The sequence below is a fragment of the Sardina pilchardus genome, chromosome 9 (genome assembly GCF_963854185.1).
Source record: "Sardina pilchardus chromosome 9, fSarPil1.1, whole genome shotgun sequence".
Taxonomy (NCBI): Eukaryota; Metazoa; Chordata; class Actinopteri; order Clupeiformes; family Clupeidae; genus Sardina; species Sardina pilchardus.
In genome coordinates, this window is record NC_085002.1 from 12654581 (window position 1) to 12669580 (window position 15000).

At 45.5% G+C, this 15000-nt stretch overlaps 1 protein-coding gene across 1 annotated transcript in view; it reads right to left on the reverse strand.

Annotated features, from left to right (window-relative positions):
• The window catches only part of kif5ab (kinesin family member 5A, b), a 38883-nt gene that overhangs the window by 880 nt on the left and 23003 nt on the right, over nt 1-15000 (reverse strand). The window contains exons 17-29 of the mRNA XM_062545827.1: nt 14127-14244; nt 13801-13865; nt 13570-13679; nt 12254-12355; nt 11374-11434; nt 9548-9619; nt 9334-9438; nt 4677-4893; nt 4144-4321; nt 3242-3318; nt 2844-2871; nt 1786-1916; nt 1-586 (exon numbers count right to left, since the gene is read on the reverse strand). The exon at nt 1-586 is cut by the window's left edge and continues 880 nt beyond it. Of these exons, the coding sequence (XP_062401811.1) occupies nt 1799-1916; nt 2844-2871; nt 3242-3318; nt 4144-4321; nt 4677-4893; nt 9334-9438; nt 9548-9619; nt 11374-11434; nt 12254-12355; nt 13570-13679; nt 13801-13865; nt 14127-14244 (1251 nt within the window). The 3' untranslated portion in view covers nt 1-586; nt 1786-1798. The remainder of the gene's footprint in view (nt 587-1785; nt 1917-2843; nt 2872-3241; nt 3319-4143; nt 4322-4676; nt 4894-9333; nt 9439-9547; nt 9620-11373; nt 11435-12253; nt 12356-13569; nt 13680-13800; nt 13866-14126; nt 14245-15000) is intronic.

The window sequence follows — 15000 nt, forward strand, 5'->3', positions numbered from 1 at the left end:
CTGATCGGATGCCTCTGTGTGGTTAGAGGTGCCCCTCTGAACCAGTCTATATGTGCCTGCCCTGGATCCTGGATTGAAGGTATCCACATTTTGTAGAATGATAGAATCAGGGGGGGGAATATCACAGGTTTATACAGAGCTACAGTACAGTACACATTATGTCAAGGTGCACTTCCCACACAATAAGTCAAACAGCACACCCTAGTGGCCAGAAGAAACACTGCATGCTCTCCAACAACCTCCACTGGTCAGTCCTATGATTTTACTCCAGCAAAAAAAATGGGAGTTTCGAGCATTAGAGAGGCTGCCAGTGCTAAGCATTAAGAAGCCACAGTGTCTGCCACAGTTAAGTTTTTCTCTACATGTATTCTATGTACATCATAAAACTACGAAGTATTGAAAGGAAGGAGTATTAGGGGGTACAGAGTTAGGCGAGCTGAAGGAGAGGACTTGAGACTAAGGGAGGAACAGGAGGATTCTGGGTCTAGAGGGGTAGATCTGAGGAGGGTCGGGAGGGCAGGGAAGTTATGAGAAACCGATAGGCAGCATGCTGATATACACAGGAGACTCTGGACGAGCTGTTCATCTAGAGAGAGAGAGAGAAAGAAGAGAAGAGAGAGAAGAGAGAAACGGAGAAAGAGAGAGAAACAAAGAAAGACAGAGTTAATGAAGTGTAACACAACATCTGCAACAGCATCATGCCTTTGCATGTCGGAGCCTTGTTCTCTGTTAGTACACTTGGGGAGACTTCCTGTTTCAACTGAGCGAGTAGCGAGTCTTTGGAGCAGCCTACCCCCCGACAAAATCAGAAATCATTCCGCATCCGCTCTACTGTAGCAGATGCAGGTGTTCTCTGATGATATTCAGACCAAAAAGAGACAAACAGCCCTGTCTAAAAAACACCGTCTGTCTGATGTGCCATCTGAGCAGCCGAGATAATGAAAGCAGAGATTGAGAAAGGAACTGCCTGCAAATGGTCCTTTACTCTCCTCAGCACCACTGTTGAATCTCTTCAGCAGGGGCATCTTCATTTATCACATGCCCCTGCAGTAAAAGGTAGTTTGCGTCTGTGTGTGTATGTGTGTGTGTGTGTGTGTGTGTGTGTGTGTGTGTGTGTGTGTGTGTGTGTGTGTGTAGGCCATTTATCACACGCTCCTGCAGTAAAAGGGAGTTTGTGTGTGTGTGTGTGTGTGTGTGTGTCGAGGGTGTGTATGTAAGCTATTTTCAGGAGGATACGTTCCCTTTGGAGCCAAGAACCCTGAGCTAGATAGGCATCACTGTTAATTAAACAGCTCAAAGATTATAGGCTGCCAATCCCAGAGAGGCCTTACCCTGAGACATTTGAGAATGGCTAACCCATCCGAACACAAACACCCTTGTTTACTGTGACTCTGCCATCTACCCATCTACATCTGTGGTCAAACGCTCTAATGATGGGTGTGGCATGATCAGTTAGATGAGGCCATTGTGCACATCCCCAAGTGCAAGACAAAAAAAACTGTCAATAAATATTTAAAAAGTGTGAACACTTCTTTTCTTTTTCAGTGTTTTATTTTTGCCACGCTTGGCTGAATAATGTTTTGACCTTTCAGTGTTTTTCAGATTCGACAGAAAGGTCAAAAACGTTATTCAGCCAAGCGTGAAAAAATAAAACACACAAAAAAGGGGAAAGAATGGAGAAGTGTGCAGTGTGGTTTTTTTTGTGACGTGAGCAGCACCTGCGGCTCTGGACCCTGGTTGACCCCTGGCTGACCCCTGGCTGACCCCTCGGCGCGGAGAGCTCACCTGCGTTGAGTTATTAGCTGGCAGCGGTCTGCTGCTGCAGGATGTAGAGGTTGTTGGGCTCGTTGTTGGGGTCGACGTGCGGGCCGCAGTGGCCTTCGCCTCTGGACACAGAGGACACGTTGAGACACACACTACACAACGGCGGGCGGCGCACACACACGAGCAGTGGCATCGGCGGCAGGAGTGGCATTGGTGGCAGGAGTGGCATCGATGACAGTCGCGGCGGCGGCGGCAGCAGCGTCGGGGGAGGCAGACACACAGAGGCAGGCAGCGGCACCACAGTCAAGCAGCCCACATTGGCACAGGGGCACAGGGACAGTGGGGAAGTGGGGCAAGTGAAAAAGAAAGCAGTAGCACAAGCCTTGGTCAGCAACCCACGATGCTTCTGGTGTCCATCTCCGATGTCTGAGGCTAGTCTCTGTGATGTGTGCTCATACAGTATCATATCTGGTGTGTGCTTTTACTAACACATTTGTAAGGACGGGTGCACACATCCAAAAAATTGTTTCAACAGGTGCCAGACAAAACGTGTCAAAGAGGGAAGGGGATGGTCTGCACACTGTAAAATGGCTCCAAAAATACTTTATTTATTTACTATAAGAGGCAACGTTGCGATCAACAGATGGCCAGATCTTCAGATGTTCCTATTCTGCCTGATGAAGATCTGTTGATCGAAAGGTTGCCTCTTATAGTAAATAAATAAAGTATTTTTGGAGCCATTTTACAGTGTGCAGACCATCCCCTTCCCTCTTGCTTTCACTAACATACAGGACATACAGTACATGCACCAGGAGCAGATAAGCTTCTACTCTGGGTGAGTGTGAGTGACAGGTGTAGCTTAGAGAGCTGTAACTCTCTCCAACTGTGGTATAACGTGCAGTTTAATTTACTTCAGGTATCTGAACTGATGTCTGCGGAAATGAGAAATGTAACTATGTGCTGAGTGCCTTGATATTCATTTCAGGTTGTTCTAATATTGTGCTCACCACCGTATCCTCCCAGCGCACAGTCAGTGAACAGGGCTGTGATATAGTGCAGTGATAAAGGGCATGGCTTACCTGTTGTCGTTGATGTCTGTGGCATTTCCTGTGAAGACACAGAATCATGTTAGAGTGTAGAGCAACATTGATTGCTCGTGTATCGACCTGTCTTCATTCCTCTATACTATGACATCTTAGTCTGTCACTGGACGTTGCACATTTCATCGGCAAAGAGAAGACAGTATATAAAGTCGTTGACAGGTGTGATAGGCAGTGCTGAATAAAGTATGATTCAGGTCTGAAAATCAAGCCTTGTGTGTGAATTGGTGGTTGACCTGTGACTGTACAGTAGGTTGCTACACTGAGCTCTGTACAGTATATGCTAGCCTCATAGATCACATTCTCATTATAAACTCAAACGCTAGCTTCTAGCCGTGTTTGCTACCGACCGGCTATTGATTGGGCGCTGTGCTCACCGTTGGCCACATTGAGCTGATGGGAGTCCGTTGTCTCTGTGGAGTTGACTGTGGTGTTGCTCACCTCCACTGGGGCCCTGTTGAGGATAATTACACACAATCATTCAGACAGAAAGACTCGGGGAAGAGAGTGGGCCGGTGACACTTGCATTGAATGCTGATGCTTCACAATTCCCTTCTGGTTGATTAGACACTGGTGCGTTTCTCGCTATGGTGGTGGCATTAATATCAAGTCATACTTGGACACCCTCCACTTTCCTAAAGTGTTTGTGTACCGCTCTCCCTTTAGTTTACCCCAAATAAGGTTTAGTTCTGCCGTAAGATGAGCATGGCTTCTCTAGAAAACTCTGTTTCATCATCAGGCCTTCAGTCAGAGTAGAGCAGTCAGGGTATCGAGGGCAGACTGTCATATTTCCCCACTGACACTAATGACTCGAAATTGGCGGAGGGCCCTTGACCGGCCCTTGCAGGGCCTCTCCTAAGAGAGGACAGGACACTGCATTGGACTGCAGCAGCACACTCACGTGGCACTTTTCCCAACTAAGCAACCCCAGACGGCCCTCATTAGCTCTACCTCTCGCCAGACTCAAAAGTGCTGAGTCACCTGTCGGGCTGGCCACTTAATCGCCAGCAGAGTGCCTCTCCATGGCACTGCACCGGAGAGAGAGAGAGGGAGAGAGGAGAGAGGGAGAGAAAGATGGAGAAAGACTATAGAGACAGAGGGGAGGGTGAGAGAGGAAAGAAAGAGGGAAAGAAAGACAGAGAGATAGGGAGAGTGGGAGACAGAGAGAGAGAGACAAAGAGCGAGAGAGAGAGAGAGACAAAGAAACAGAAACAGAAAGATAGAGAGAGAAAGAGAAAGAGAGATGCAGGCTAGAGGGGGATCAGGGGTCAAGACTTACGTGATCTTCTGTGTGGCGCTGGGGTTTGAGGGCTGCTGCTGCTGCTGCTGCTGGGTGGTGGCCTGGGTGCTGTTCTGGAACAGCACGTTGCTGAAGGCAATGGGGTGGTCAGTGTTGCGCAACACCAGTGGGTTGGTGGGAGAGGCAATGGAGAAGTGGCCAGGACGAACGGGCTTGGCTACGCATGAAAGGAAGAAGGAAAAGAACATCAACAAATACAGCAACAAGGTACATTAATAATATGAAACATGCAATATTAACAACACCGCACAGAGTGTGATGTTCAGGCAAAACTGAGATGCCATACTGTCACTGTCAGGATCTGATAACAAAATGTGGTGGTGGTGTCTTCATAGGATCCTTCTAACCTCCTTAGGGTTGTTCTTTAATATCCATGAATTACACCATTATATGTATTTCACACTCACAGGTGTGTATCAGACACGGTGTGTTACATGACGTGATCTTAGTTCTACGCTGGCGTGGCTGGCATGACTGGCGTATGACTGGCGTGACTGGCGCGGTTGGCTCACCGATCTGCGCGGCGTGGGGGCGCCTGAGCGGGTTGCGTGCCCTCATGACGTCCTTGATGCGCTCGACCTCCTGCTGGTAGCGCCGGCGGTCCTTCATGGCGCTCTCCTTGGCCTCCTTTAGTGCACCCTCCAAGGCCTTAACTCGCTCAGCCGTAGACCGAAGACGTTTCTCCAGTTTTGGAAGCTCACAACGCAGATCTGCATTGTCACGTACCAGCTGTGCACCAGAGAAGGGTGGGGGGTGTAGCAGGAGGGGGAGAGAGAGAAAGATTTTTAATTTCACAGATCAAAAAATATAAATAAAAATGGGATGAGAAGAGCAATCCATAGCCATTATGGTCATTCATGCATATCATTCTCAAAGACAAACAGTATGGCTAATTGTGTGAATACTTATTGTTTGTTTGCTTGTTTGTTTGTTTGTATATATCGGTTCAAGACTTTGCTATCAGTCTCTTAGTAGGGAGTAATTAATGCATATATGTAATGAACATAAAGCATTCAAGAATTGAAATGGATTTCATTTGGAGAGAGAGAGAGAGAGAGAGAGAGAGAGAGAGAGAGAGAGAGAGAGAGAGAGAGAGAGAGATAAAGAAAGAGAGAGAGAGAGGGAGGTAAAAACTAAAGTGCAGGAGTGAAAAAGAATAGCAAGAATGCAAGGTTAACACCAAACACCTGTGCTGTGATTTGACAGCATTCATTTGCATGACTGATGGCTCAGTTGAAGCAGAGCTCTCTGTAGTGTTCGAGTAGGGAAACAGAGAGAAAGAGAAAGAGAGAGAGAAAAAGAGAGAGAGACACACATACAGAGAGAACGAGATATGAGAGAAAGAGAGAGAGTGACAGATGTCAAACCCCAAGTATTTCTCATATTTCCTGCCTCCAACAACTACAAAAAAAACCCTTTGTGCCTCAGTAGTCACTTGTGCCTGCATATATAGGGCAGAATTACCATACTGCTGCCGTGACATTCCCGTCCTCTCCAAATGTTTTCTCAACTCGGAGAGCATTGGCATAAAAGAAGCCCACGTGTAATTTGAACAGATAATGAAGAGAGTGGGAATTGGACTCTGGAAGGATCCAAGAGGCCTGTGCCAATCGCCACTATTATATCCAGCATCTCTGACAGCAGATACAGCGGCTCACTGGAGGGATGAGATCCACTCCAGCCTTGATCTGAGGATTTATTGATTTCCACGTGAGCTTCTCTCGGTCTCTCTCTCTTTCTGTCTCTCTCTCCTTCTCTCTTTCTCTCTGTCTGTCTCTCTATCTCTCTCTTTCTCTGTCTCTCTGTCTTTCACTCTCTTTCTGTCTCTCTCTTTCTCTCTGTCTGTCTGTCTCTCTCTCTGTCTCTCTCTCTCTCTGCCTGCCTGAGTGAGTAAGCACATTAACAGCTCCATGGAGGCTGCTGCTGCTGTTAGGGGGAGGCTGCTGCAGTACTGCAGAGATTTGCTTCTGCTTCCACGGGTTGGTCTGATTGAAAAGAGGAATCCTATATATTTGTAAGATTTAGAACTTTTGTAGCCTCTGTGTGTGTGTGTGTGTGTGTGTGTGTGTGTGTGTGTATGTGTGTGTGCGTGTGTGTGTGTGTGTGTGTGAGTGAGATAAAGATGCCTGTATTTGCGTCTGTGTATGTGCTTATGCAAATATATGGATATCTACTTGGCATGCTTGTCAAGCTACATGTCTTCAGATTTGTTCATAAGCTCATCTCTTATTTGATTTGTGCATTCTTTTTCTTGAGATTGATGACAATTATGACAATCAAGCTCAATCTATTTAACCGCCTTCATTAAGTAACTATTGAGATGAGATCAGTGGGTGTGACAATCCCATCTTGAGGGTCTGGGTTAGACTGGGTGCCCGTTTGCAGTGTGTCTGTGGTGCCAGGGAGAGAATGCCATCCTGCAGTCGTTCAGGGTTGCCAAGGAAATGAGCGTAGGAAACTGTAAGAGTGTGTGTCTGTGAAAGGAGTGAGATGTGTGTGTGTGTGTGTTTGTGTGTGTGTGGTTGTGTTCTAGCCTGCAGTTTTGTAACTGTGCCCACTATCACACTTTGTGGCAGTCTGCAGAAATGGACTTTTGGGAAAAGGACTGGGGGCGGGGAGAGGAAGCCAGTGATAAAGGAAGAGAACGCCAGTCTGAATCTCTGTGTGTGTGTGTGTGTGTGTGTGTCTGTGTGTGTGTGTGTGTGTGTCTGTGTCTGTGTGTCTGTGTGTGTTTGTGTATGTGAACGACTGTCTGTGTGGGAGGGTGTAAAAGTGTATACCATACGTATATGTCCTGTGTTTGTGTGTGTGTGTGTGTGTGTGTGTGTGTGTTTAAGTGTATGTGTATGTGTATGTGTATGTGTATGTGTATGTGTATGTGTATGTGTATGTGTATGTGTATGTGTATGTGTATGTGTATGTGTATGTGTATGTGTATGTGTTTGTGTATGTGTTTGTGTATGTGTATGTGTATGTGTATGTGTATGTGTATGTGTTTGTGTTTGTGTTTGTGTTTGTGTTTGTGTATGTGTTTGTGTTTGTGTTTGTGTTTGTGAGCGTGTTTGTGTGCGTGTTTGTGTGCGTGTGCGTGCGTGTGTGTGTGGTGATGAATGGACAAGCGCCTATCTGCAATTCATTTCATTTCATTTGTCTGAGGCAGGCCAGACGCTGTGTGCCAGCCAGGGCACCGCTATCTGCGCTGGCATCTCTCTCTCTGTTTGCTGCAGCAGCCCCAGTGCCCACTGAGTGCCGCGCGCCCGGCTAGAATTACTAGCTGCGTGGCGGTGACCACCGTGATTAATGACAAACGCCGCCATTTGGCCCCACCCACAGGAGGCCAGGGGGGCAGAAAGGAAATGAGGGGAAACTAGCACGCTAATGGTGTTTGTGCAGCTAGCACTGAACCCCCATACAAGCAGCACAGAAAGCCTTGATTAGGGAGCAGCAACAGAGAGGTGGTGGAGATGATGAATGTACACAGTGCTGGACCACATCATGGACCACACCCATCTAAGGCTGGTGCTACCGTCTCTTAGGAGCATAACCACAACTCTTGTTAGCAGGCTTTGATGTGATGCAGTATGCTGTTATTCTATACGTTATACATGTATGTATAGAAGGCTGTTCAGGAGCTCATTTGTTTCCTTTGGAGCCAGTCTGAACCTGCTACTATTGTTAATGTAATTAGTGTCTACAAAGACCCACTTGGTTGTTGCACCTAGTGAATCAGCACGTTACGGTGTAAAAGGATTTTGCGTGTTAAGATTGTTATGGTTGGGGAAATCTTATCTTCAATATTGGAGTGAACATGTAAGAAGCAAAATTCAACGGAATACGCAGTTACAACACAGCTAACGTTCCACTGGAAACACATGAGCTCCTGAACAGCCTTCTGTACATATAGCCTATTGTGCAACAGTGAGCAGAAGTAGAGGTGCGAGTCGGGAGGTTATCAAATCAAAACCAGAGTAGCGACACACACCGATCTCTTGATAGTTCCAGCAAACAGCCTTCATCAAGGTTCCATCAGGATTATTCTACTGTGCCCCACAGACAGTACAGTGATAAAATATCATTTCTATTCTTCTCAGTTGATATATCTAAACCCAGATAGGAAACCCCAGTTACGTGGGAACAGACACCACCAAAAATACATATTTATCACCTTGGTATTATTTCAGCTTGTTTTTTTTTTTTCGGGGATCTTTCATTCAGCGCCCAGAAAATCACAATACACTGGAAATGCTGATTGTGTCCTCTGTTTCCCCTCATCTCCTCTGAAATGACTGTGGAGACCCGAGGGGTTCCGGCTAGCACACGAGGCGGCAGCGGGAAGATCAACGACCTGCTCCCAACAGCGTATATGTATGCAAGCCACAGCACAACACAGGCTCTGTCTGTAAATGGAAAACAGTGTGTTGGTGGGGCCGGCTGCTGCCTGTGTAATCTAAACCCTGTTCACCATAGATCATAGCGAGGCGGCTTTGTGTGCGCCCCGCCACTTAGCGGCTGTTGTGTCTGAGGCTGAGCCGCGCTCTGCTCAGCTCTGCTCAGCTCTGCGCTGCCCCCGCTGGTGGAGGGGGGCGGGAATGAGACATAAAGGGACCTGGGCGTCGGCACACGGAGACTGTGGGGACTCATAATGAGCCAACTGCACTTCCTCTCTGACAGATGGAGCAGCGCCCACCGGACAGACACAGGGAGAGAGGAGAGAAGAGGGGAGGAGAAGAGAGGAGCGGAGGGGAGGGGATGGGAGGAGATAGGAGGGGAGGGGTGGTGAGGGGGAGTAGAGGGGAGGAGAGAGGAGGGGAGGAGAAGAGATGGGGAGTGGAGGAGAAAGGAGGGGAGGAGAGGAAAGGAGAGGCAGACCAACAGGCGGAGACCCCAGATTGGCCAGAATAATGATCTCTTTAGTGGCAGACATTAACGGGCAAATGATCACCCTCATGTCCCTCCACAAAAAAACACACACACACACACACACACACACACTCGCGCGCACGCGTGCGTGCGCACACACACACACATGCACACACACACACACACACACACAGCACACAGCTTTGCATAGAAACATTTTGGGATTATCTTTGGATCATTGAACACATCTCTTAGTCCCCACTGCAGTCTCTACCCACATTGAACACAGATTGCAAAATTCGCTCTGACCTGTTTGTGTACTTTTGTAAGCTGGTCCAGGTTGTTTTCAAGAAAGGAAATCTTCTGTTTCTGGGTGGAAGACCCCCCACTATCATCAGGCTCCAATTCGGAGCTCTGGAGACACAGGAAGAGGTGATTTGTCAGAGGGATTTGTCTCAAACCTGGAGAGAAAGTATCAAGTATTCAAGCAAGTATTCTCTCTCTCTCTCTCTGGCATACTTACTCGTTTAACCCGCGTCGTGAGATCCTGGACAAACAGCTTCCTGAGGTTATGCAGGGTCTGGAGTTCGCGGGCCTTGAGAGGAAGATGAGAGGAGTGTGTTAAAACCGGGGACAAATCTAGTAGCAGCACTTCATCAAGAAGAAGTATAATCCACCATGTTTTGCCAAGGGTTCTACCATGTACACAGATTTCAATGAGGGCTATCAAGGTTTCTCAAAATACAAAATGGACAAATTTCATTAATGTCTATCATCGTATTACTTCATTCAAGCAGTTTTTCCCCAACTTGAACAAATAGCAATGCTTTAGTACATTCATGCAACTGATTTTGAATGTCTGCTATTTTTTTGTATTCATTTGCTGATGTCATATTGGTCAAAGTGCACTATACTGGTTCAGTGCTGAATAGTCCTACCACATAGAACAAATTATCACCCATTATTACATGCAAATGTGTTGAACTAGCTGTCATAGCTAATTGTCATAGCTAATTGTCATAGTCTCTGTCTAGCATATATATATACTGTATATGTGACCTGACAGACAGGAACGTCAGAATGTAGGCTATAGAAAGATGTGCAGTGATGCACAGCTCTGACCAAGTGGTGTTTTACTGTATATCGGTCATTTTTCATTTAAAGGTCCCAGAGAATGGATGAATTGAGTATTGCACTGTGTTCTCTGATGTTAAAATAGTATATATTCAACTTCGATTTAAAAAAATAAACTCAATTGCAATTTTACAAGACTAATTAAAACCATATATTTAGGCTGGGTATTGAAATGGTCTGTTTGACTAAATGGCGCCCTCTTTGGCAACCCCAACTGAACTTCAATGGCTTTGCGAGGTCTGACATCACAAACAAGCAGTTTAGCTGAATCGCCCGTTTTTTAGTGTCTATTTCTAAGTTCAAGATTTCCATATGAAGGAGGGCACAACCATGCCTCATGTTCATGATAGCTCTTTGTTTATGCACAACCTCTCATAATTCATGAAAACCAAGAAAAAAAATATTTCCATTCTCTGGGACCTTTAACACAATGCTGCAAAAACCTTTGTTTTATACTGTCACAATGTCTGTCAATAGAAAAATACATATTCACTGTCTTACAACCAACTCTCTCCGCACACATTAATGCGTGACTTTTTAACTGTTCTTTCGAAATAGCCAACAGAGTAAACTGTCATATTGACATCAAGACAAACCAGTTTGACTATCTTAACATAAACAGTGGCATCAGGCATCCTGACATTCAATTCGTTCCTGTTCTTGGTATAGATATTTGTGTTTGAGGAATGAACAAAGCCTTCTGAGCAAGATACACACTTCTGCGGGTAATCCACTATGCTGTGCAGTTTGCTGTTCTGAAAAGTGCACTAACTGTTGTGCAAATGTTAATGATGATTCAAGAAATTCACCAAAGCAACTGGGAAAAACTGTAATTGAAAAGCATTCTAAATTAAGCTTGTGATGATGCAAATATTGGGCAAAGCTGTCATGAAGGTAAATGGGTGCAGGCTCATACATTAGGCCGATGTGAACCTTTTCATAAAGGAAAATGTAAGCCAATGTCTTTCCAGTACTGCTTGTCTACGTAAATCTAATGTGTTGTACAGTAACTAAACACCACTGCCCAGGGAACTGACATAGAAACCTTAGCCTGAAACCACAGGATGTGTAGGGTGCCCCAATATGATAACTCAAGATTTCAATCATAAATATACACAAAATTAAATATTCACAGATAATATGGCTCATTAACCATGTTTTTTCTTTATGGTGAGGTGTCTAATGGAAGGTTGGAGATGTGGGGTGCACACTTACGACAGTCTCCTCCAGACCCTTGAGATCCTGCCTAGACTGCTCGTGGCGTTCATGGAGAAATCTAACAGAGAGCAAAGCGAGAGAAAAAAAGCTGGTTATCTTTACCATCAATATTCCATTACAGTGCTGCGAGGATCAGAGTGATGCAATTTTCAGTGCACACGACAGCAGGAACAAGGTCATGAATAATGATTTAATCTCAGTATTCTGAAAAGGAGTGATTTCCCTTTAGGAGTTTGGAGAAACTTTCCCTTTAAATGAAATATGAATATGAAAAAAAATATATATTTTCATGGTTTTGGCTTGAGATCAGACTTATATGCCACTTATGTTACCGTACATTGAACAGTAAACTATGGATCTCTGAAACATTATGTATTATCAATTTATGAAACATTATGTATTATCAATTTATGACGAAAGGAATTTTCAGTATATCTAACGAAATAATTCACTGAATTAATCAAACTAACTCAGTATGTATATGTATGTGCAGTCATAAACATAATTACCATTCACGCAACAAGATACTTTACTTAGTGGTATTTGTCATTTATTTGTAATTTTATTATATGTATTTCACTCATGTTTGGAAACAGCAATCTACTGTAACACTTTTCCTTTTCTGAGTGATTATGGAAACACCAAAATGCTCCCCCTACATTACAGCTGTCAATACAGTCCTTGAGCAAATGTCAATGAGCATTAATTAAATGTTTGGCTCGTGAATCATGGTGTGTCATTGGGGACCCAGCGCCAAGCGCTGTTGGGTGGACACGTGGCCATTCCAGTGAGACGCAGCGGCTTGCTCGTTATGGGGTGTGTTAGTGTGTGTGTGTGTGTGTGTGTGTGTGTGTATGTGTGTGTTATCGCTACTCACGTCAGCTCCTCCAGCTGCACGCTCTTGTGCTGCTCCTGGTTCTTCAGGCGATCAAAGTCAGCCCGCAGCTGCTCCAACTCCAACTGCAGCTTCTGGTTGCGGCTGATTGATGCACACACACACACGCGCACACACACACACGCACACACACAGCACAGGTACATACACACACAGCCCCGGAGGCCGAGCCAGCGTGGGAGGTGAGTGGAGGGGAGAGAGAGGAAGAAGAGGAGAAGAAGATGGAGGAGATTCATTAACCACTCATCATCAGCCCAACGAAGAGAGCACTAAAAAAAGATAAGCTGTGTTTGTTGGGTAGTTTGGAGGCAAAACGTCTGTCAGGGAATGCTGTTTTCACTTGAACGCCAGCGCTCGAGGGAGACATTTTCTGATGTAAGAGAATTTACAGCGATAAGTCGGAAAGCAGATGAAGTTATGAAAGAGGACGGATGAGCTGAAGGCCCTCAAAAGAGGAGAGAGAGGAGAGAGAGGAGAGACGGGAGGGCAGAGGGGCCCCGCATGGGCGCGTGCACTGGCAGCACTGACTGGATAACCACAGGATTTACTGTAATAAGGCTCTGCTGCAGTAATGGCCTCTGGAGGAATCAACAATGAGAAGAAGAGGAAAGCAGGAGGAGAATTAGAGAGAGATGGATAAAGAGAGAGAGGGAGGGATGAGAGAGAGAGGGATGAGAGAGAGAGAGAGAAAGGGAGAGAGAAAGGGAGAGATCGATGAGAGGGAGAGAGGTAATGAGAGAGAGAAAGACCAGAGAAAGATAGAGAGGGAGAAAGAGAGGAGAGAGAGAAATGAGAGAGAGAGAGGGATGAGAGAGTGAGAAGGAGGGAGAGGGGGATGAGAGAAAGAGGAACGAGAGAGAGAGAAATAGAGAGGGATGGGAGCATTCAGTCAGAGCACTGGATGTATAATGTAAGCTTGTTGGGTAAGACTGCCTGGGGCTTCAAACATATTTTGAGGAAAGCAATTATGTGAATATGAGCAACCGAGGAAGAGATGTGGGAGAAAGACAAAGAGATAAAGAGAGAGAGAGAGAAAGAGAACAGAGTGAGTAAGAGAAAGACTGGAACAAAAGTACGACTCTGGAGGAGAGAAGATGACAGAAAAGGATGCGCATCATTTGGCTGTGATTGAGCGACAGAAAGGAGAGAGAAAGAAGGGGGAGAGAGAGAGAATATGGAACGGAAAGAGAGCGCAAGAGTGCAAGCAAGAGCAAGCAAAAGGAGAGAGTGAGTGATAGAGTGAGTGAGTGAGTGCGTGAGTTAGTGATAGAGTGAGTGAGAAAAAAAGTGTCACGCACTCGGAGAGGTCGTCGATGATCTTCTGCTTCTGGTTGATCTCGTCGCGCAGGCGGCCCAGCTGCTTGTGATGCGACTCGCGACGAGACTCCATCTGCTGCTCCAGCACCCGCTGCCACAGGATATGACATCGTTAACACGCGGCACCATCAAGAGTCTACCTCAACCAGAAACATGCCTACCTGTACTGCTGTGCTGATACACCTGTCCTGTGTTGCTGTGGTTACACTCACCTTGACATCGCCAGACTCTTCCATATCCTTCATGCTGTCCTTCTTGGACACGCCTCCCACAGTTTCTGTAACACAAACGCAACACAAACATCAGACACTCCAGAAAAACTTTCAGAAAAAATTCCAGAACATTTTCCCAATACTATTTGTTGGCATATACTCAAATAACAAAAATGTATACTATCAAAATGCTTCATCGCCATTGCTAAGTAAATATTCAAAATATTCAAAGACAAACTGTTTGACAGAATGTTGACTGTTGACAGCTGTCTGTGTGAGTGTTTCTCGTGGTCATGGTAACAGGCGTGTGGTGAGCCGTACAGTACCGTGGGTCTGCAGGCGGGAGAGCTCCTCGCTCAGGGAGTCGTAGTTGTCCTCCAGCTGCCGCTTCTTCAGCTCCACGTTCTGCATGTACTCCGTCAGAGAGCGGATCTTCGCCTCGTGCTGGAGAGAAACCCGGAAAAAAAACACTGCTTCAACTCTTCCGAGGCTGTCATTTTGATAAAACACTGCGTATAACCGCCATTAACTCACGCAGAGTATGACTCATATGCATATCAACGATCACACTGTCATTTTATGAATAATATTTTCCAGAACTTTCAAGTTTTCAGCTCAGTTTGGAGTGATTTTTTTTCTCTCTGCAGGGGCTTCATTGGGGCTTCATAGGTAACTAGCCATTAGACTGTTTTCATTGGCAAAAAATGGTCATTATTTCTACCATTGTCTGCCAGGACTCACAACTTCACTGTCTCTTACTTGGGAAGAACCCAAACTCTCTTATTTTGTAGACCTCTTCTCTCTGCTGTCTCCCTCCTGCTTTACAGAACTGCATGTTTCTCTCTCTCTCTCGTCAGGGTTGTTGGATCTCTAAATGAGAAGTCTGAATAATCAGTCCATTGGTGTTATGTGATGCTAAGGCTTTTTAGGTCACGCTCATGAAAAAGTGAGTTCATGAGTACAAATGTCGATATGACATCAATTTAAAGTCAGTTTAAGTTCAGATCTATCTTACTTTGTTTCAGTCAGTCTCTGATCTATGCAGGCTACATTAATTAAGGTGTCAATACATCAGGCAGAAAGTAAGGTATGCGTTAGGAGCTTAAATTAATTTATTTGTTTAATTATTCTTTGACCAATACAACATTCATTGGCAGGCAGCTCAATGTTCTGGGTTAGTGTGTGCTTCACCTCACTGTG